Source organism: Mastomys coucha, unplaced genomic scaffold (genome assembly GCF_008632895.1).
Source record: "Mastomys coucha isolate ucsf_1 unplaced genomic scaffold, UCSF_Mcou_1 pScaffold1, whole genome shotgun sequence".
Classification (NCBI taxonomy): domain Eukaryota; kingdom Metazoa; phylum Chordata; class Mammalia; order Rodentia; family Muridae; genus Mastomys; species Mastomys coucha.
In genome coordinates, this window is record NW_022196891.1 from 53,566,683 (window position 1) to 53,587,767 (window position 21,085).

A 21,085-nucleotide genomic window follows, 5' to 3' on the forward strand; every position below is an offset into this window, starting at 1 on the left:
CACTCCTCCCCTGTAATGTCTAACCCCACCCCTCCACTCCTCCCCTGTAAAGTCTAACCCCACCCCTCCACTCCTCTCCATCCAGTCTCTTTTCCTCTCTCTCATTGTGCTGTTATTTGTTCTTGTTTGGCTTTGTTTTTCAGGGCAGAGTCTCTCTGTGTAGCCCTGGCTGTCCTGGAACTCATTCTGTAGACCAGACTGGCCTTGAGCTTAGAGATCCACTTTCCTCTGCCTTCTGAGTGCTGTGATTTAAGGCCACCACATCTGGTTCTTCCTCCTTGTGTCCTCTGTGTCATTTTACCTAGCCCATCCTCCTCAGCACCGACTTTTACCCTCTATTATCCCCCTTTCTAGTTGTTCAGGCTTTACCCACACGTACACCCCTGACACTCATGCAAACTTTACAAAGCCTAGGTTTTCCATTTGTTTGGTTGGTTTTGTTTTTGATACAGGGTCTCAATGTGTAGCTCTGGATGTCCTGTAACTCACTATGTAGACTAGCCTGGCCTCAGACTCACCGGGATCTGCCTGCCTCTGCCTCCTAAGTGCTGAGGTTAAAGGTGTGCACTGCCATGCCCAACAAAGCCTGGTATTCTTGGCTGACAAGATACTTGAGTTTTTAAGAGCAGTAACTTTGAGAGCCAATGAGATGATTCAGCAGGTAAATGAGTTCTACACCCAAGCCTCACAGCCTGAGTTCTATCCCAAGATCCCACAATTGAGAGAGATAACTCCCAAAAGTTATCTTCTGACCCCCATATATATGTTGATATGTGCTGTTTCACATGCTCATGTATACACAAATAGTATACAATAGTTTACACAAATAGTAAATGATATAAAAGCAAATAAACAAAAGTAGCAAATTTGTCTTATTTTTTTCACCATCCAGGACACGGCAGATGTCTGATACATAACAGGTAGTCAACATTTACTATAAAACCGAAAATTACCTTCCTTAGTTTAAAAAAAAAAAAAACAACCTAATACATAATTGTTAAAAATCAACTCAAACAATATATAAGTTTAAAGTAAAATTTTAAAATTCTCATCAATACTAAATTCCAGCTCACAAAAAAAAAAAAAAAATCAGTGTGATAAGCCTGGTGTTTTATCAATGGATATATTGATTACATGCACATAATTTTTATGTATATAAGATAGCCTTAATTGAAAATATATTTTATACTTAATTGAAAATATATTTTAATGGTATGTATAAATGTATACTTGCAATATATTATTCTAAAACTTACTTTTTCATTTGTAAGCATCTTTCCATGTTCATAACAATTTTTGTTGATGTTGTTTCATTTAATTTTTACTTATTGACCGTGCATGTACTTGTGCCATCATAGAAGAATCTGAAGGGCTTGGTTCTCTCTTTCCACTATGTGGGACCTGGGTATCAAACTCAAGTCATTAGGCCCACTGCCAGGTCCCTTTCCCTGCTGGACCCTCTGTTTCAGGTAGCCCAGGCTGGCCTTGAACTTACTATGTAACTAAGAATGATTTTGAACTTCTGATTCTCTACCTCCCAAGCACTGGGACTGAAACCATATACCATATAATTTATCTTTACTTATTATCCTTTTGTTTGGATAACTACAACTTATTCCCTTGCTAGTGGCTTATTTATGTTATTTTAATATTTGTGTAACCAGACGGGCAGTGGTGGCGCATGCCTTTAATCCCAGCACTTGGGAGGCAGAGGCAGGCAGATTTCTGAGTTGGAGGCCAGCCTGGTCTATAGAGTGAGTTCCAGGACAGATAGAGAAACTCTGTCTTGGAAAAAAATATATTTGTGTAAACATAAGCAATATCAGAATTAATATCCATATCCTTATTCACTTACACTAGTATTTCTCAGGAATGTATTCTTGCCAATGGAATTTCTTAGTTAAAGGGCCACAGATTTAAAATACCAATTCTCTTCACCATACAATGGGGCTACATCCAAATAAACTCATCATAAATTGAAAATACATAGATGCACTTAATCTACCAAATACATAGCCTAGCAACTTAGTGCACTGCACAGCCTGGGCTGCCTCCTCTCAGCATCTTATGGCTCATTAGGAACTGTGGCCACTTGTAGCTCACTGCAGCTGCCCAGACTAAGGAAAAAGTACTGCATGATACATTGTACTAACTGAGAATTGTATACAACTAAGTATACAGTACAACTAAGTGCTATACCGCATCATACTGTATGTATATTGTATTGTATATTGTAAGACTAGAACAAAAGTCAAATTCTGAAGCATAGTTTTGATCCTGTCCATATTTCACAGCATCATAAAGCTGGAAATCAAATCCTGAGTCAAGCTGTCTTAATGGGTCTATGAGTATTGTTGTCCAATAAATCTCCAAAATAGTTGTGCCATAGTGTATTGCCATCAGAGGTATGTGAAAGCACCCACGCTTATCTGTTTAAAGGCTGTGAATATAATAAGCCCTGTGATCTAATTTCTCTTCATTTTACAACTTGTTATTAGTGAGTCTGGAAAATTTTTATTTATTTATTAGCCACTTGAATTTTTTACTCTGAAGGATCTGTTCGTATGGCTTTATTTTTTCATTTTAAAGTGTGTCCATTAGATTACTTTAGTTTTATTAACTGTAATATATATATGTATATATATACACATTATTAAAGGCCTAAAACCTAATAACCTGCAAGTCACTAAATTGATTGATTTTTAAATCAAATATAAGTATTTCAAGATTAAAAAATATTGGGGCTAGAGAGATGGCTCAGCGGTTAAGAGCACTGACTGCTCTTCCTAAGGTCCTGAGTTCAAATCCCAGCAACCACATGGTGGCTCACAACTATCTGTAATGAAATCTGATGCCCTCTTCTGGTGTGTCTGAAGACAGCTACAGTGTACTTACATATAAATAAATAAATCTTTAAAAAAAATAAAATAAAATAAAGTAAAAATAAAAAATATATATGCCTATATATATATATATATATATATATATATATATATATCAACATTTTCTTCTAGTCTGTTATATACTTTTATTTCTGGTGACCATTATCTAATAGAACATTTTAATTTCAAGGTTTCCTTTTATGTTGTGGTTACAAAAGGACCTCCTCACCTCTGTATTATAAAAATATTCATTTATACTCATGAGTAACTCTAATACATTTATAATGCCATGATTTTTATATTTTAAGTTTTAATCTTTTCTTGGACTTAAACCCAAGAAAGTAAGTCTTGATTCCACTGCCCTTATGACTCCTGTATATTTTGATAAGAATTTCTCCTGCATTTTCATCCAAGCAACTGACAAACTCCAAATGGTGCAGTGCTGAAGAGGAGTTTAGCTCATCTCCATCATGCAGGCTGTCTGCACAGAGAGCCCAGCGACCTGCCACCAGTGGAATTTTGAACCAATGCAGTTGGATCTGGCTTTTTGTCTTTGTTTGTTTATTGAATTTCCTATGGGACATAATTCAGTGTTAACACCGACCAGTCCTTAGTGTCAGAATAGAGAGCTAACACATACACATTTTGAAATGCAGAATATTGTGGGATTTGCTACCACCACAAAGCATTGCTGCCATGTTCATGGATTTCCCTCACTCAATTTACTGGCCAAGGTACTATAACCAGTATGACATGACACTCAAGGACTCTGATATGATTACATGAAAAACCCTGAAAAAAGTAAGAGTTCCCCTTTATAGACATTAGAATTGGTATTTGTTAGCAATACTACCTTTTCTAGGGAATTAGTATATATTTTATCTATAAATTGGAATGTATTACATTTCTAACTTTTAATATATGCTCAAATCAAACAAAAAATAATTTATAGTCATAGTTTATAAGTTCCGGTTAAAGGAAAAAAAGCCCAAATTGTAGAATAGTTAGTTACAAACAGTGAGAAGAAACTTTCCATCTTCAGTGTCCACAAAACCTATGCTATTCATTAATAAATATGCACCTCCTTCTTCTTGTAACTTTTGTATGCTTTTTGTGAAAAACTATCAACTAGGCTGGGCAGTGGTGATGCACACCCTGATTCCCAAAGCTCAGGAGGCAGAAGCAGAGGCAGGCGGATCTCTGTGAGTTCTACGACAGCCAGGGATACGAGGAGAAACCCTGTTTCCAACAAAACAAAATAAAATTGTCAAATGAAACCTCAGTCGATATAGAAGTCTGAGTTACAATGAGCAAACCTTTAGGGCCAGTTCATATGTGGCTGAGCTCCAGATGTCTCTTTCAGTCATTAAGAGTTTAATATCGCTTTCCATCCTTCCTCTCTGCATTGTATATAAGTCATGGTAGTCTTCTACTATTCTGAAAGAAAAGTAAGAAGTATCTATTTAGATGCCTTGAAAATATTTTGTTATAAAAATAAGCATTCTTTTCTTTCAGGCCTATTCATAAGGTAACTGTGGCATATTTGCTGTATATATTGGTAACATTTTTTAGAGTGAAATTTTTACTTTATTTATTTATTTATTTTATTTTATTTTTTTATTTATTTTGGTTTTTCGAGACAGGGTTTCTCTATGTAGCCCTGGATGTCCTGGAACTCACTCTGTAGACCAGGTTGGCCTCGAACTCAGAAATCTGCCTCTGTCTCCCAAGTGTTGGGATTAAAGGCATGTGCCACCACTCCCTGGCTAGAGTGAAAATTTAAAAGTTCACATTTTATTTATTTTCTTATTTTTTTGGTTTTTTTTCGAGACAGGGTTTCTCTGTGTAGTCCTGGCTGTCCTGGAATTCACTCTATAGACCAGGCTAGCCTGGAACTCAGAAATCCACCTGCCTCTGCCTCCCAAGTGCTGGGATTAAAGGCATGTGCCACCACTGCCCGGCTCCAATGTAACCTTCTAAACACAACTGTATGAAATGAAAACTTCAAAATAATCCCCAAGAGATGGCTGGATGGGTAAAAGCACTTGCCTTGCAAGCAAGGTGGTCAACCAGAGTTCAAGACCCCAGGAACAACGTTAAAAGGCCAGATGTAGTAGCATACATCGACTTTCAACATGCCAAAAGTGAGACAGGAGGCAGAACTTCCTGGAAGACTGCTCAATGGATACCATGGAGTAATTAGCACAGTGGCAGAAATAAGACAGACCCTGGCTCAACCAGGGTGGAGGCCAAATACTAACCCTGGAAGCTGTCCTCTTGCTTCCACACATGTGCTTACATACGTATGAGTGTGCACACATGTGCACACACAAACACACTCACACTAATCACACACAGTTTTTGAAAGTTTTTAAAAATTTAGAACATAAATAATGGTAGTTCAGTAGTTTGTTAATCTTCTTTGCTCATTGGTTAGGATTCCTTATTAAAGGCCTAAAGCCTAATAAACTGTAAAGTATTAAAATTTTTAATCATATAATTAGATCAAGATTAAAAAAAAAATTCCCTCCCAGCCACTCAGAGGTTTATGTGTAATTAAATATCTTGTCCTGGCTAGTTTTTATTTCAGCTTGACACAAGCTAGAGTCATCTGAGAAGAGGAAACCTCAATTGAGAAAATGCTCCCTATGATAGGGCTGGAGGCAGATCTATAGGGACATTTTCCTAATTAGGGATTGGTATGGGATGGCCCAGTGCATTATGGGTAGGGCCATCCCTGGGCTGATGGTCCTGGGTTCTATAAGAAAGCAGGCTGAACAAGCCAAGAGGAGTTCACCAGTGAGCAGCAAAGCCTCCAAGCCTCCCTCAGTTCCTGCCTCCAGGGTCCTGCCATGTTTGAGTTCCTGCTTCGGCTTCCCTCAATAGGCTGGATTTAGGATCTGTGGGCCAAATTAACCATTTCCTCCGCACATTGCTTTTGGCCATGGTGCCTCATCCCTCCTTCTTTCTTATTGTTTTTGTGTCTAGCAGAACACACCTTTCTCTCCTAATTTACATCATTGCCTCTCTCAGGATTAAAAGCACTCTGAGTTTAGTCAAAAGAAGCTGTTGGGGCTGCTGACAATCCAAGTTCAATCCCCAGGATGTGTACGTACACACACACACACACACACACACACACACACACACACACACACACACATCAATCAATCAATCAATCAATCCATGTGATGAAAGAGTTAACCACAGAAGTTATAAAGTGACTGCGGTGCTTTGACTGGCCCCCATGGCCTCATGAGTTTGGATGCTTGGAAATAATAGTGGCACTGTTAAGAGGTGTGGCCTTGTTAGAGGAAGTATGTCACTGGGGGCGGTGCTTTGAGGTCTCAGATGCTCAAGCTAGGCTGGCTGGTGCTCTCTCTGTGTCTGTCTGTCTGTCTCTGTGTCTCTGTGTCTCTCTCCCCCTGTCTCTCTCTTCCAGCTACCTGCAGTTGTGGGATCTCAGCTCCTTCTCCAGCCCCATGACGGCCTCTGTGCCACCATGTTTCCCACCATGATGATAATGAGTCAGGCCAAGTTAAATGTTGTCCTTTATAAGGGTTGCTGTGGTCATGGTTTCTCTTCACAGCAAGAGGACACTAACTAAGACAGTGACAAATAAAATTTAATTGATGTTAACTTTGCTATAGAATTAAAGTACAGAGACATAGAACTGTATTCTTGGCACAAGTCAGGAACTACCACTTCAGATCTTCTTCCATGTGCTCAAAATAATTGAGAGGAAAGTCACAGTCGGCCAAACACAGAAAGACTCCTGGAACTGTCCCTTCATGTCCTTTCCACACGACAAGTAACACAAGTTTGTAAAGAGAATGAATAGTCTATAAAAGAGCAAGACTAGGGGATGGAGAGATGGCTCAGCCCTTAAGAGCAAGACTGGGGGCTGGAGAGGTGGCTCAGCTCTTAAGAGCAAGACTAGGGGCTGGAGAGGTGGCTCAGCCCTTAAGAGCAAGACTAGGGGCTGGAGAGGTGGCTCAGCTCTTAAGAGCAAGACTGGGGGCTGGAGAGGTGGCTCAGCTCTTAAGAGCAAGACTGGGGGCTGGAGAGATGGCTCAGCCATTAAGAGCAAGACTGGGGGCTGGAGAGATGGCTCAGCCATTAAGAGCAAGACTGGGGGCTGGAGAGATGGCTCAGCCATTAAGAGCACTTGCTGCTCTTGCAGAGGACCTGGGTTTGGTTCCCCCACACAAACAGCAGCTCACCACCACCTGTAACTCCAGCTCTAGGGTACCTGATACTCTCTTCTAGGCTCCACTGACCCTGCACACACGGTACACAGACATACCTGCAGACATAACACCAACACAGATAAATAAAATAAAACAAAATTAAATGGTTTTAAAGTTGGAGAGCAATAGAGGAAGCAGCTGCACTGAACTCTGGCTTCTATACATGTATATACAAATAATCACAAATATACACATACACATACACCCTCCCACACACACACAGGTATCACAGACATACACTTAACATATCCACCACATGCACACACTTTTTTAAATTTAAAGAATTGAAAGTTTTTGCAAAAAGGAATGAGAAAAGCATTTTACACTGTTATCTTTAGGTTTAGTGAATTTCTTAGTTTTAATTGTGTTTATTAGATGCATTGGTGATTGACTCTGAATCACCAATATTGCATTGGTGTCATATTAAGGAAAGAAGTAAAACCTTTCCCTTTGGAGTCAGTTAACCGAGAGCAAGTCCAGACTTAATTCTCTACTTCATGCAAGCCGTGTCTTCCATTCTGTCTGTCTGTGGTATGTCTGGATCTAGATCTGCCTGATGGCTGTCTTGTGATTCTGTCTCCATGTCTATGTATGTTTCTGTGTGTGACTGTGCAGCTGTGTGTGTGTGTCTGTCTGTCTGTCTATCCATCTGTCGCTAACTAAAAGGTTTGCTTTATACTTACTGAACAGCACAGACAGCATCCCATGGAGAAGGAAGAGGACACTTTACAGGAATCTTTAACACGGTTTTACAAGGGATCAAGTCACTGGCTCCAACTAAGATCAAGTGGCCCAGACAACAAACAGTATTATAAGCAGCATTGTTTATCAGCCAGTATCTATAATGGATATTCATCTTAGAAGATTGCTTTCAATCTCTGTATTTGTTATTTCCAGTAAATGATATTATAACATATGCATTGTTCTGGATCATGGGCATGGAAGATTACATAATTTAAGATTACAGCTGTACATTGGCTTAAGTTGTAAATGTTCACTACACAGGAAATCCAAGGCAAGTGAGGTTGATTGATGTATGTTCTCTTGAAGGCAGGTTAAACTAGCAGACAGTGCGATATCAGCCTTCGGTGGCCTCAAGTGTGTTAGACTCTGGCTGTGAGGTCCAGAGTCCCCATCTCTTAAAAATACAAGCAATACTTTCTTTTCTTTTTTTTTTTAAAGATTTATTTATTACTTATTTATTACAAGTACACTGTAGCTGTCTTCAGACGCACCAGAAGAGGGCCTCAGATCTCATTACGGGTGGTCGTAAGCCACCATGTGGTTGCTGGGATTTGAACTCATGACCTTCGGAAGAGCAATCAGTGCTCTTACCTGCTGAGCCATCTCACCAGCCCCCCCAAGCAATACTTTCCTAATACTGCTTTGCCACATTAACGCTGTCATTGTGTTTCAGGGACAGACACAGATATGGTTCCTGTCACAACTGTCTACCTTTCTAATCTGCACTGTTGGAGTGCCAGAACAGTAAGGGCAGGCTGCAAACAGTGGCATGTCCCCTGCGGCTTTATCAGCTGGCACTTACCTGGAGCTAAAGGGCTAACCTTCATCACAGCCCTAAGAAGCAGGTGCAGCATGGACTTTACATACCAGCCACCTGAGGCCCGGGAGAGTAAACATCTCCTCTTTCCATTCCCAAGCAGTATAAACGTCACCAACTCACTTGGCATTCTTTTCTGCTTCCAAAAGAGCTTCTGCCAGATCCTTCTGGACTTTCTCTGCTTCCTTTGTTAATTTCCTGTCATGGGCCCGAACCAGGCAAAGCTCCCTGAAAAAAAGAAAAAGAAAAAAGATTGCAACAAAAAAATTTTCAAACTCAAAATTGGAAACTTTCAAAAGTTTCTCTCCAACAAATCAAATTTACATATAATTTTAGTTACTGAGTGTCTCTCCCTTCATTTTTTACCCTGTAAACCAAACCAAAAAAACCTCCAGTGCCCATCCTGGATGAAATCCTGTCAGGTGACAGGTGCAACTTTTAGAACACAGCGGGGGCAGATGCTGTACCCTGCTATGGTCTGCCTAGCCTGGGCTCTTCATTCTTACCACCAGTCATCTTGACACAAGGTTAGCCCAGTAACTTAATTGCTATATTATATTTATTTTCTTTGGAATTTAAACACTAGCATCTACAACCATAGAAGCGTTCTGGAAATATAAGATACATATCTGTAATGTGGATCGGGTTTTTCTCTAACTAATACAGGTAGAATTTTGAGTTTCAGTTAAGATGAGTAAGGCGTTCTGTCTCTCCACCGGCAGCACCCAGTTCTCCTGGTTTTCCTGCTAAGCACCAAAGGCAAAGGAGCTCCGCCTTTTACTACTCCTCTCTGTGATTAGCATTTACTACAGGTAAAGACAAGGCTCTGGCTTCTGCTTCCTGTTGAGGAGCCTCAAAGTTTTCACCTGGTCAGTTCCTCAATCACATTCTTGAAGTTATACAGTTCTTGTAAGATGCGCTGGTCCATCATCCGCTGAGTCACCAGGTCTTTGTAAAATTCAATCATCTGCCGGGCGATGTGGTCAAGCATTTGCACATACTTTTCTCTGTGGGAGAGACGAAGAGAGCTGATAGGCTGGAACCCGGGCTCCTCTCCCACAGCACACACAGAAAACAAACCAAAGACAAGGCATAGCTATTAGACTAGAGATAATATCTGATACAGAAAACAAAAATAAGGATGTGTTTTAGTTGTAAATTATAAACCCTTCTGAGAGAGGAAACATGTCACAAATCTCTCTTTATATTAATAGCCAGAGTGCCTTGAGCAGGGTAAGATTCTTATATAGCTGAACCAATAGATGACATTTTCCTCAAACTGACTAAATGTAAAAAGACTCGTACTATTTAGGACCAGTCAAGGTGCTCTCATTCAAAGCCTCTGCTACTTTTGCTCTCCGCCCTGTACTTCTGTCTCTCCAGTCTCCACTGTCCTGTACTGGTGTCTCTCCAGTCTCCACCGCCCTGTACTTGTGTCTCTCCAGTCTCCACCGCCCTGTACTTCACTCTCCAGTCTCCACCGCCCTGTACTTGTGTCTCTCCAGTCTCCACCGTCCTGTACTTGTGTCTCTCCAGTCTCCACCGCCCTGTACTTCTGTCTCTCCAGTCTCCACCGCCCTGTACTTCACTCTCCAGTCTCCACCTCCCTGTACTTGTGTCTCTCCAGTCTCCACCTCCCTGTACTTCTGTCTCTCCAGTCTCCACCGTCCTGTACTTGTGTCTCTCCAGTCTCCACCTCCCTGTACCTGTGTCTCTCCAGTCTCCACCGCCCTGTACTTGTGTCTCTCCAGTCTCCACTGTCCTGTACTTGTGTCTCTCCAGTCTCCACCGCCCTGTACTTCACTCTCCAGTCTCCACCGCCCTGTACTTCACTCTCCAGTCTCCGCTTTGCTTGAGGCTTTGCCCTCATGGCTGCTGTCCTGCTGTTATTCCAGCCTGGTGCTCCTCACAGTGTTCTACTTACTCTCCTCTCTCTCTAACCCTAGCCAGTCTCAATGACCTTGCTTCTAGTTTCTCAGGCCCATCAGCCAGCAAGAGGAGGAGATTCACACTGATAACTCACTCCAGGGGAAAAGCTTGTTGGGCCCAAGATGTGGATCAGCAGGTAAGGGATCTTGCCACTCCAACCCTGTGACTTGGGCTCAGTGGAAGGAGAGAACCGACTCTGCAAAGTTGAGCTCTGACCTCCTTGTGCCCTCATATACACACAATACACACATATACAATAATAGTCATTTTTAAAAGGAAACTGACAGGCTGAGCATGGTGGTGCACGCCTTTAATCCCAGGACCTCCCACACACCCGAAGGCAGATCTTTCTGAGGTCAAGGCCAGCCTGGTCTACATAGTGAGACCCTGACTCAAAAAAAAGAATTCAGTGGATATTTAACAAGGCCAGCCTGGTCTGTATAGCAACTGCCCAGCCAGCCAGGACTACATAGTGAGATCCTATATTTAAAAAAGAAAGGAAGAAAAAAAAGAGCTATTCAGAAAGCAGTCCCCCCCTCCAAAAAAAATAAAAAACCCATTCTACAGAAAATGAAATATAGATATACTATTTGGCCACTGCATTCTCTCAGCTTTTTGGACAGAACCAAAGTTATAAGAAGGATTATTATAGTGACAATGTTATTTATCATCTTTACCATTAATAACTACATATAATGAGCACCTATTTCTGCCTTCCTTTTTAAATTTAACCTAGTCATTACTATGCTGAGATAAGGCTGTGTGTACTCATGGGTATGAAGGCAACACAGCATCTGTGGAGGTCGGAGGGCAACTGTCTGGAGTTGGTTCTCCTTCCCTTGTGGATTCAGGTCATCAGGCTTGTGTAGCAAGCAGTTTCCCCTCTGGGCCTGTGCTTACTCAGCTCTGTGCTCTCATATAAATTTCACCACATTGATCCCACGAGTTCCAGGCCAACCTTGGCTATATAACAAGTTTGAGGCCAGCCTGCCCTACATGAGACTCTGCTTCAATAATTAATCAGTTAGACCTGTCCACTGTCTATCAAACATCTCAGTTCCTAACAGAATAGGCACTCAGAGAAACCACTGGTTTATGAATGGCTGGGTGCATGGAAACCTTCCCAGGGGCGACTTTCTTCACTCAGATGAGAGAACAAAGGTTAGGACTTTTGCAGAAAGCTTATGCCAAAATGAGCATTTTACTATAGAAGTTAAAACTAAACAAAAGTTGGTTCCAAAAAGATAGGTTTGTAGCTTCTCAAAAGTATATACAAGCACAATTCAAACACATTTTAAAGGATGCATGAATAGCAATAGTATAGAATCCTATTACCTTGTATAATTAGTAGGTACTAATAGTTATACAACTTTTGAAGTGGGGAACCTGGAACATTCCATTAGTAGTTCTAACCTGATTCTTGACAGCAGCTCTCCTCTGTCTACGCAGTCCACGCTGACCTGTCGAATCAGTTCGTGAAACACTGTGTTGTAAATGCTCTGTTCCCTCTTCAACACATGGAGCAGCTGGTGCATCTAGCAGAGGCAAGCCACATGGTCAGTGCTATCACAGGCTATCAGCCAAGTCATTTTAAGAGGTAAATACGCTGAAAGTGAGCATGGCTTATGGAATCTTGGTTGACTTATTGCACTTTCATTCACATATTTACACATCCAGAAATGACTTTTAAAATCTAGCTAGTTTTGGATGCTTTTATGTGATGCACGAAAATATTGATACCACTCCTGAATTGTGCCTACCAGAACAGAGCCTGATTCCAATCATGAGTCTACATCAGAGAAACCCAAACTGAGACAGATTCTATAAACAAACTAGCCTATGGATAGCTGGGTGTCACGGGGAAGAAAAGAAAACAAGGCTGATACCTTTTTGAGACTGACCTCTTTAAAGCAATGACAACTAAAAGCACCCTGGGATCCTGGGATTCTGGGATCCTACGCTGAATGGGGATAACTCATAAAACCCATTAGGGGAACAGCTGCTGAATTATAAAATCCGAATACAAGCCGATACCATCTTATCCATCACATATTGACCAAACCCATGCTCATCAGACTTGCTGGCAAGCGCCTTGCTATCTTATCAGCCCTCTTTTTGTTGTTTGTTTTCGGAGAAGTACTTGCTACATAGCTCAGGCTGGAAACTCTTTTGCCTCAACCCTCAAGTGCGAAGAAGGGTATAGACCTATGCCATCATGACCAGCTACGTATTTCAAAATAACCAAGAGAGTGGTTAGGGATGTGACTCAGCTGGTAAAAGACCTGTAAAGCCCTGGGTTTAAACCAAGCATGTTGGTGTTGATCTGTAACCCTTGAAAGATAGAGACAGGAAGATCAGAAGTTCAAGGACATCCACAAAAGTTCAAAGTCACCTCCTTATACAAAACAAGCCTGGCTTACACAGACCCTATTTCAAAACAAAACATCTAGTACAGAAGATTGTAGATGGGCAGTGGTGGTATACATCTTTAATCCCAGCACTTGGGAGGCAGAGAAAGGCAGATTTCTGAGTTCGAGGACAGCCTGATCTACAGAGTGAGTTCCAGGGCATCCAGGGCTGTACAGAGAAACCCTGTCTTGAAAAACCAAAAGCCAAAAGCCAAAAGCAAAAAAAAAAAAAAAAAAAAAAAAAAAAAAAAAAAAAAAAAAAAAAAAAAGATTGTAAATGTACCAGTACAAGGAAATGATAAATATTAGAGGATGTGCAAATTACACCATCTGACATCTGATCACTACATCACCTAATGGTAACTCTCTCAGCACACATGACCAACACCATACAACTATCCAGACACCTGCAGTGTTTGCCACATCAGGTGCTTTCTAAGTGCTTTCTAAGCACTTTCATGTGCCACTCAGTCTTGCTCACAACCCGAGTGGCAGGTACTACTATTACTTCTAATCAAGAGGTGAGGAAATTGAGGTGCAAATACATGAGGTGATTTACCCATGCTTCTCACTAGCAAGTGAGTCAGATTCCAAACCACGCTGTGCCTCCCTGGCACACACTCTGCTTACCCGTGGGGTTACTCTGACTGGCGGGAGGTTACCTTGGTTGGCCCTACATAATTCTCATTTTCTACTCCAGCTCTCTCCAACATGGTGTCCATCACGTCACTCAGCTGGACTACTTCCACTCTCTTATTCGGTTTCCTGAAGATCAAAGGGACAGACTGGGTAAATAAATAATGTCTCATCAGGCCATCTTCAGATCCCAATAAAAATAGAAGACATTTCAGGAAATATATATACTACGGAATACTAAAGACCATTTAAAGGGTTAGGCCCAGGTTTGTTTATTTAGTGGTATATCAGTATCACAGTTTAAAATAATGAAAGTGAAAATAGTGTATGTAATTTTTTTTTTACAAAAAATAATTCTGCCAGGCTGTGATGGCTCACACTTTTAATCCCAGCACTTATGAGGCAGAGGCAGGTAGATCTCTGAGTTCAAGGCCAATCTATTCTATAGAGCAAGTTACAGGACAGCCAAGACTACAGAGAAAAAAACTAATAATCCTTTCTCAAAAAACTAAGAATAATGGGGCAGTGGTGGCACACGCCTCTAATCCCAGCACTTGGGAGGCAGAGGCAAGTGGATTTCTGAGTTCGAGGCCAGCCTGGTCTATAGAGTGAGTTCCAGGACAGCCAGGGCTAAACAGAGAAACCCTGTCTCAAAAACAAAACAAAACAAAACAAAACAAAACAAAACAAATCCTAAGAATAGTTATTATATATTTTATATTACTAATATAGTAGTTATATAAATTATGTTAATATCTATTTATGTTATATATAATACACAATAAATATGTTATAATATAATACATTAATATATAATATATAATATATGTAATATAGTATATAATGTATTTTATTATATAGTATAACAAATATATGTGTTCATTAATTATCTATTGACATACTATATAATTAATGTAATCAATATATTAATAATAATGATACTTATGTTATAACAATAGCTATGTTATAGTTATTATTATTTATACTTGTTATTGTTATTCTTATTGTTATTCTCACCACCAAAGATGCTATATAACCATATATAGGGATGGCAAGAACACACAGAAAAGGAGGGAGCCATAAATACCAAGCTTCAACATTGGGTCCTTCAGAGTGTGAGAAAAGACAAAAGAAAGACAGCAATGTGGAAAGATTCTAGCAATTTATAAAATATAAAAGCATATTATAGTGCTCAAGCACCGTGCTGCGTATGCTATTTGAATATGCAATTGGTCACAGGAACACAATGATTAAATGGTCTTATAGGCAACTGTTACTGGCTGAGTCTCTGCTATGTCTTGAATGTTCTTGTATAATGAAATACCAAGAAAAGGAACATGTGTACATAGTTACTCTTTCCAAGAAACACTTTAGAAAATCATCTGTACTTACATGGATGGGAAGAGCAACAGCCTGTTCTCACTGTCTGTGAGGAGGGTGGTGTATTTGCTGCAACAAATAAGATAAGAAAAATATTAAAAACAAAAACACATTGTAGGGCTGAAGCATATAGGACTGTGGTGGAAAACTCGGCCCTAGGGCAGAGAGGGGAGGGACACAAAGGAGGAAGGACACTATCTGGCCGTTCCTCAGTTAGCACACCAGAGACCCAGCATCTTGGTTCCTAAGAGCCATTCTTCACTAAAAGAAATGTGTGTTCAAGGAGCAGGGATGGAAGAAATTACAGCTCAACAAAGCTAAAGCCTCAGTGGGACTCAGAAGTTTCGACACAATGGTTCAAAGGTCCTTCATGTGCATACAGGTCATCCATAAATATCCACACAGAAATATAACACTGACCAAATGTGGAACACTTTTAGAAAAGGATATTTAACTCTATTCCTTGATATATCAAAATATAAAGATTTTCTTGATTCATTAAAACAAACGAAATAAGACGTAGGTCTGCAATTCCAACATATGGGAGGCAGAAGCAGGAAGATCGGTTTAAGCTCACCTCCTCTACAGAGAGTTTGAGAGCTATCTGAACCACATAAGATTTATTTTTAAAGCCTTGGAGATGCTCAGCAGGTAAAAGTACTCAACACCAAGCCCAACATGCCAAGTTTGATGCCTAGGACCCACATGGTGAATGAGGAGACCTAACTCCCCAAAGCTATTCTCTGAAGTTCACACACCACACACACACACACACACACCACACACACACACACACACACATACACACTCATATACACACATACACACACATACACACATACACTCACATACACATTCACACACACATACACACTCATACACAAACACTCACACACATACTCACATAAACACACACACACACACTCACACAAATAAGTAAATGCAATTAAGAACAACAAAAGATGGCAGGATGGGCTTGGAATGTAGCTCAATGGAAGAGCCCTTGTTGGCATGTATAAAACCCTAGGGTCAAGTTCCAATTCAAAACTGGAGAAAGAAAGAAAAAATGACATCTGAGAATTTGTAATCCTCGTGCCTCAGCTTCCCAGTGCTAGGATTACAGGTATGCACATCACACACAACTCAAAGTTGCATTTCTTTAAAGATTTATTTTTACATGTATGTGTGTACACCTGAGTGTATGAATGTGTACCACGTGCTTGCAGATGCCTTCAGAGACAGAAAAGGACATCAAAGTCTCCTAGAACTGGAGTCCAGGAAGTTATAAATTGTCATCTGATGCTGAGACTCAAGCCTGGGTTTTCTGCAAGGTCAGCAAGTGATCTTAAGTGTTGAGTCATCTCTTTAGCTCTAAAGTTCCACTTTTAAAAATATTAAAAATTAAATGACAGGAAAAGCTATAAAACTTATTTAATCATGAAAACCTCAAATTCTTGTGTTCTTCCCTTGGAGCCCCTGTGACTATCAAGAGTTTTCTCTTGCTTTACCTTAACAAATCTATATTCACTCTGCTCTAAAAATAAACAGAAGGAGGAGGAAGAAAGAGAGGAGGCAATAGAAGAAGAAAGGAAGGAAAGAGAGAGAGAGAGAGAGAGAGAGAGAGAGAGAGAGAAAGAGAGAGAGAGAGAGAAGAGAGCACCCAAGAGGTTTTTTGCCTTTGTTTTATGGTAATCTTTCCTAAACTGTGCTAGGGCAGTTTGCCCACATACCCCTTTACCACATCAGGAAGTGAGTATGCTCTTCTCAGGTTCTTTTAAGTGTAAAAGGAGAACACAGCTCATGTAAGATATTCAACAGAACATCTGGTACTCACTCGTCGTAACACTCCAAACCCGAAACTCCTGTATTTGACACAATATGAAATTCTTCAGGAACCAAAGTGTCTGCTAATGTCTTCTGCTTATAAAGAAAATGATGAATATATTAATACATGAAAAACACTTAAGTCACACAAATTTTAGTCCCTATCTCAAAAGGACACTATTATTGAGCAATCGAAGTGGCATTGGTAAGCGTTCTTGAATCCCAGTCTCACTCACTACAATAGCCTTGCCTGGCTGGGACTCCTGGCTAATCCTGCTTCTGCTTCCAAGAGCCAGGTTTGCAGATTTGAATCACCAGGCCCAAATGTAAGTTGAGAGACTTTTGTTTAGTTTTTAAACAAGATCTCTCTCTATGTAGTCTTGACTGTCCTAAACATCACTCTGTGGACCAGGCTGGCCTCAAACTCACTGAGATCCTCCTGCCTCTGCCTCCCAAGTGCTGGGATTGAAGGCATGCACTGCCACAACTCATCTTAAGTTGAGAGGGTTTGATAAAGTAAATAATATTAGTAATGTGAGTCATAGCATAGGCCAGAAACTGCTTTAAACTGGAATACACTGTAAAAACAAGCATGAATATCTTCTGGTATAAACATTACTTGGTATTTAAGAAGGACTAATTTGAAGATCCTTCAAAGACACCAAAATCTAGATCAGTGGCTCCACACCTTCCTAATGCTGTGATCCTTTAATGCAGTTCCTTATATTGCAGTGACCCCTAACCATGAAATTATTTTCCTTGTTACTTCATAACTGTGATTTCGCTATTATTATGAACCATAATATATGCTGGGCAGCAGATGCACATGCTTTTAATCCTAGCACTTGGGAACAGACACAGACAGATCTCTATATAGGCCAGACTGGTCTACAAAGCAAGTTCTAGGACATCCAGGGATACACAGAGAAACCCTGTTCCAAAACAGAGTGAGTTCCAGGATAGTCAGGGCTATACAGAGAAACCCTGTCTCAAATAACAACAACAACAATAAAAAAAAGTATGGAAGGTCAACTCTATTCATAAATCCTTTAGCTTCTTTGTTTTCTTCTTGTGGCAGTTTGAATGAGATATTCCTTGTAGGCATAATGTTTTTATACACAGTGTAACATTTACTCTTGTATTATGCAAATGCTGATTTCTCTGCCCTCATATCTTGTTTCAATCTGGACAAGGCATTGCAATAGTTATGTCAAGAATTTCCTGTCTCAAATTTGTGTGAACAACTCTTACCATTTGTTCTCTGGCTTGTCAACAAATGCTGATCACCCAATGGCCGGGCAGAATAGAGAATAGGGTGGGACATTTGCCAGCCAGAGGGAGGAGAGAGGAAGAGAGGGAGCAAGGAAGATGGAGGATTTGCTACCATGAGGAAGGTGTTTGGATAAAGATCAAGGAAAAACAGTTGAAGCCTAAAGCACTAGATCAATAATATTATGCAAGCATCATAGGGAGCTGGGAGGTAGCAGATTTAGGATAGAAGGTTAAGGTAGACCATTTAACTGCTCAGCAACTGAGGTACAATTCTAAATAAATTTTGATTTCTCTGTGTAGTTATTGTAGACTAGCATAAGGTAAAGATTTGCAGCCATTGGTGTGATTCACTGCTAATATTTATATTAAAGATAAATTTACTTACAATCCCTTATAAGTTTCAGGCATTTGAATTCTTGATCCCCAGTTGGTGGAACTGTTTGGGAAGGATTAGGATGTGTGGTCTTATTGGAGGAGGTATATCACTGGGTGTCAGCCTTGAGGTTTCAAAAAACTTGCACCATTCCCAGTGTGCCCTCACTCTGCCCCCTGCTCTTGAATCAAGATGTGAGGACTCAGCTATTCCTGCCACCATGTCTTTGCCCAACCATCATGGACTCTAACCCTCTGAAACCATAAGCCCAATTAATACTTTCTTTTATAGGTTCTCTTGGTCGTGGTATTTTGTCACAGCAATAAAAAAGTAACTAAGACATGTTAGAAGCAGAAAATGAGCTATTGCTATGAATCCTGACCATGTTGTTTTCTAGAAAAATGTAGGAGACTTTGGACTAGAAGAATCTTTGAACACCGTAAATGGAGGTTAGTGGGTCATCCCAGCAGAGTCTGGAAGACAGTAATCTGAGAGCTATGAGGATGGTAGAGGACTAGATCAAAAGGCTTCAAAGAGGAACAATACTAGCAACTTGGCTAGAGACCATGCCTGCGATATTTTGACAAACACTGTGACTGCTTTCTGCCCTTGTCTTAGTAGGTTAAATTAAGGAATAAGGGAGTAATTTCTTTGGTAGAAGAGATTTCAAGACAGTCTAATTGACTCTGTCGTATGGTTATTAGTAATCATTCTTATTCTGGTATATGATGAGCAAGTGGGGCAGAAAGAGATACAAAAATGTACAGTTTGAAGAGAAAAAGAACTCCAGGAAATTTAATGTTACTGACAAGGCTTGTAATGAAAGGGATAAGGTGTAACCCTACTATAGTTTGAGACCTGCCTCTGATAGCCACACTTCTCTACCCATCTCCTGCTATTCGCCACGCCTCCAACCTCGTTCCAGTTACATTCAAAAGCTCCACCCCCACAGAGAAACAAGGAAGTCGCTGATTGGACTGTCACACTGACGTATTTTGGGGGGAGTGGTTTTTGCCCCAGGTATTTTACCTGTTGGGGAACAAAGGAATGATCATTAAAGAACCAAGGTGGCTGAACAGTAAAGTCTGCTGTCTAATTTTTACCCTTCCATGTGGGTAGGTATTTCTGTGGCCACTCCTATCTCCTTCCATCTCTTCCTATTTCTTTCTAACTCCATATTTCCAGATAACCCACTCCTTAACGTTGCTGCTGGACAGTAACAATAAGGTAATTAAATAGTGGTCTGACCACACTGTGAGTAACAGGAGAGAGCCCTCAGCACTTGGGAGACAGAAGTAGATCTTGGGTGTTACCCTGATTTACATAGCAAGTTCCAGGATCTTTGGGGCTACATAGAGAGACCCTATCTCAAAGTAAGAGGTGAGGGAAGGAGGGACAGAGGGAGGGAGGGAGGAGAAAGAAAGAGGAGGGGAGGGTAGAAAAGTCATTGTCCACAGCTCTGTGGGAAATTCCCCTGGGGAAGAAGATCTAGTCTTCCCTGATTTTGTACTTATAAAATCAGTAAATACTTACTCATCAAAACAGTTCAGTGTGGTTTGGGAAATGGCTTAGAAGAACTCTGATCTTTGCCCAGTGAATTCTGTTGTAGAGGAATGGCTGAAATGTATCTGGAGACAGTGGAGCCCTGCAGGCTGTCCTTACAGTCTGCTTTAGAGTTCAGAGAGATACTTTGAAAAGCCAAGAGTGGGAGACAGGTTCTCTTCTCGCACTTACCTTATGAGGCACCATGGCACTGTTCTGTGGCTGTGATGACTTGTTTGGGGGACAAAGTTTGTTCTCCCTGGTCTCTCCTTTCACGTATTTAACATCATACAGGAAAGAAATATCCCTTAGAAATTAAGAAAAATATGTTGTTAAAGTGGATTTTCCTGAGTGTGCACAGCCACACACTCCCTATGTAGGAAAGGGCAGCAGACCTGTCCTCATTGCCTTGTTTTCCCCTGCTTGTCAGATTCTTAAAAATTATTTTACGACACAGGAAAACAGAAGTATGACTTACGTTGACTAAAAGTCCTTTGATCCTTATACTGATGTGTCAGAAGGTAAGTCTTTTATGTTAGAATGATGAGCTATATAAGATTTACGTTAGAGTGATAGCAATTTACCCACCCAATAGTTTTTGAGATTTCAGCTGTAGCAGCGATGCCCCTGAGCTGTCTGGGGAAACTCTGGAATGGTAGCAGTCTCATTCCAGTGGGCCGCCTCTTCACTTTTAGCATCACTGCCATTTAAGTACACTTAACGGGTCCAGGCCGTCTGAACTCACATTCAGGCCCAGCTTCCTCGGAAAATGTGTAGGCTTCCAGTAAAGGTTGCCTAATTAGGGTAGAACAGTACTTGATCCCAACTCTCTGGGCAGAGCAGCTTAAATCACAATGGTATCACTTCCCGTGCAGAGGGAGAAAGCAAGCAGGGTGGGCGGAGGTGGCTTGGGCTGGACACTGAGACTCATGCCCGTGGAGTTCACAGCTTTTGGAACCTGCAGCTGCTTACCTGGTTGGTGACCTTGGATTTAACATCCAGCAGCAGCTTTTCAGATGGAGGCTCTC

The 21,085-nt window shown here is 40.7% G+C and overlaps 1 protein-coding gene across 1 annotated transcript in view; it reads right to left on the reverse strand.

The window, feature by feature from the left end:
• The window catches only part of Axdnd1 (axonemal dynein light chain domain containing 1), a 79,475-nt gene that overhangs the window by 47,929 nt on the left and 10,461 nt on the right, over positions 1 to 21,085 (reverse strand). The window contains exons 5-12 of the mRNA XM_031385668.1: positions 20,250 to 20,364; positions 16,881 to 16,963; positions 15,059 to 15,115; positions 13,693 to 13,795; positions 12,036 to 12,157; positions 9,560 to 9,700; positions 8,817 to 8,921; positions 4,199 to 4,319 (exon numbers count right to left, since the gene is read on the reverse strand). Of these exons, the coding sequence (XP_031241528.1) occupies positions 4,199 to 4,319; positions 8,817 to 8,921; positions 9,560 to 9,700; positions 12,036 to 12,157; positions 13,693 to 13,795; positions 15,059 to 15,115; positions 16,881 to 16,963; positions 20,250 to 20,364 (847 nt within the window). The remainder of the gene's footprint in view (positions 1 to 4,198; positions 4,320 to 8,816; positions 8,922 to 9,559; positions 9,701 to 12,035; positions 12,158 to 13,692; positions 13,796 to 15,058; positions 15,116 to 16,880; positions 16,964 to 20,249; positions 20,365 to 21,085) is intronic.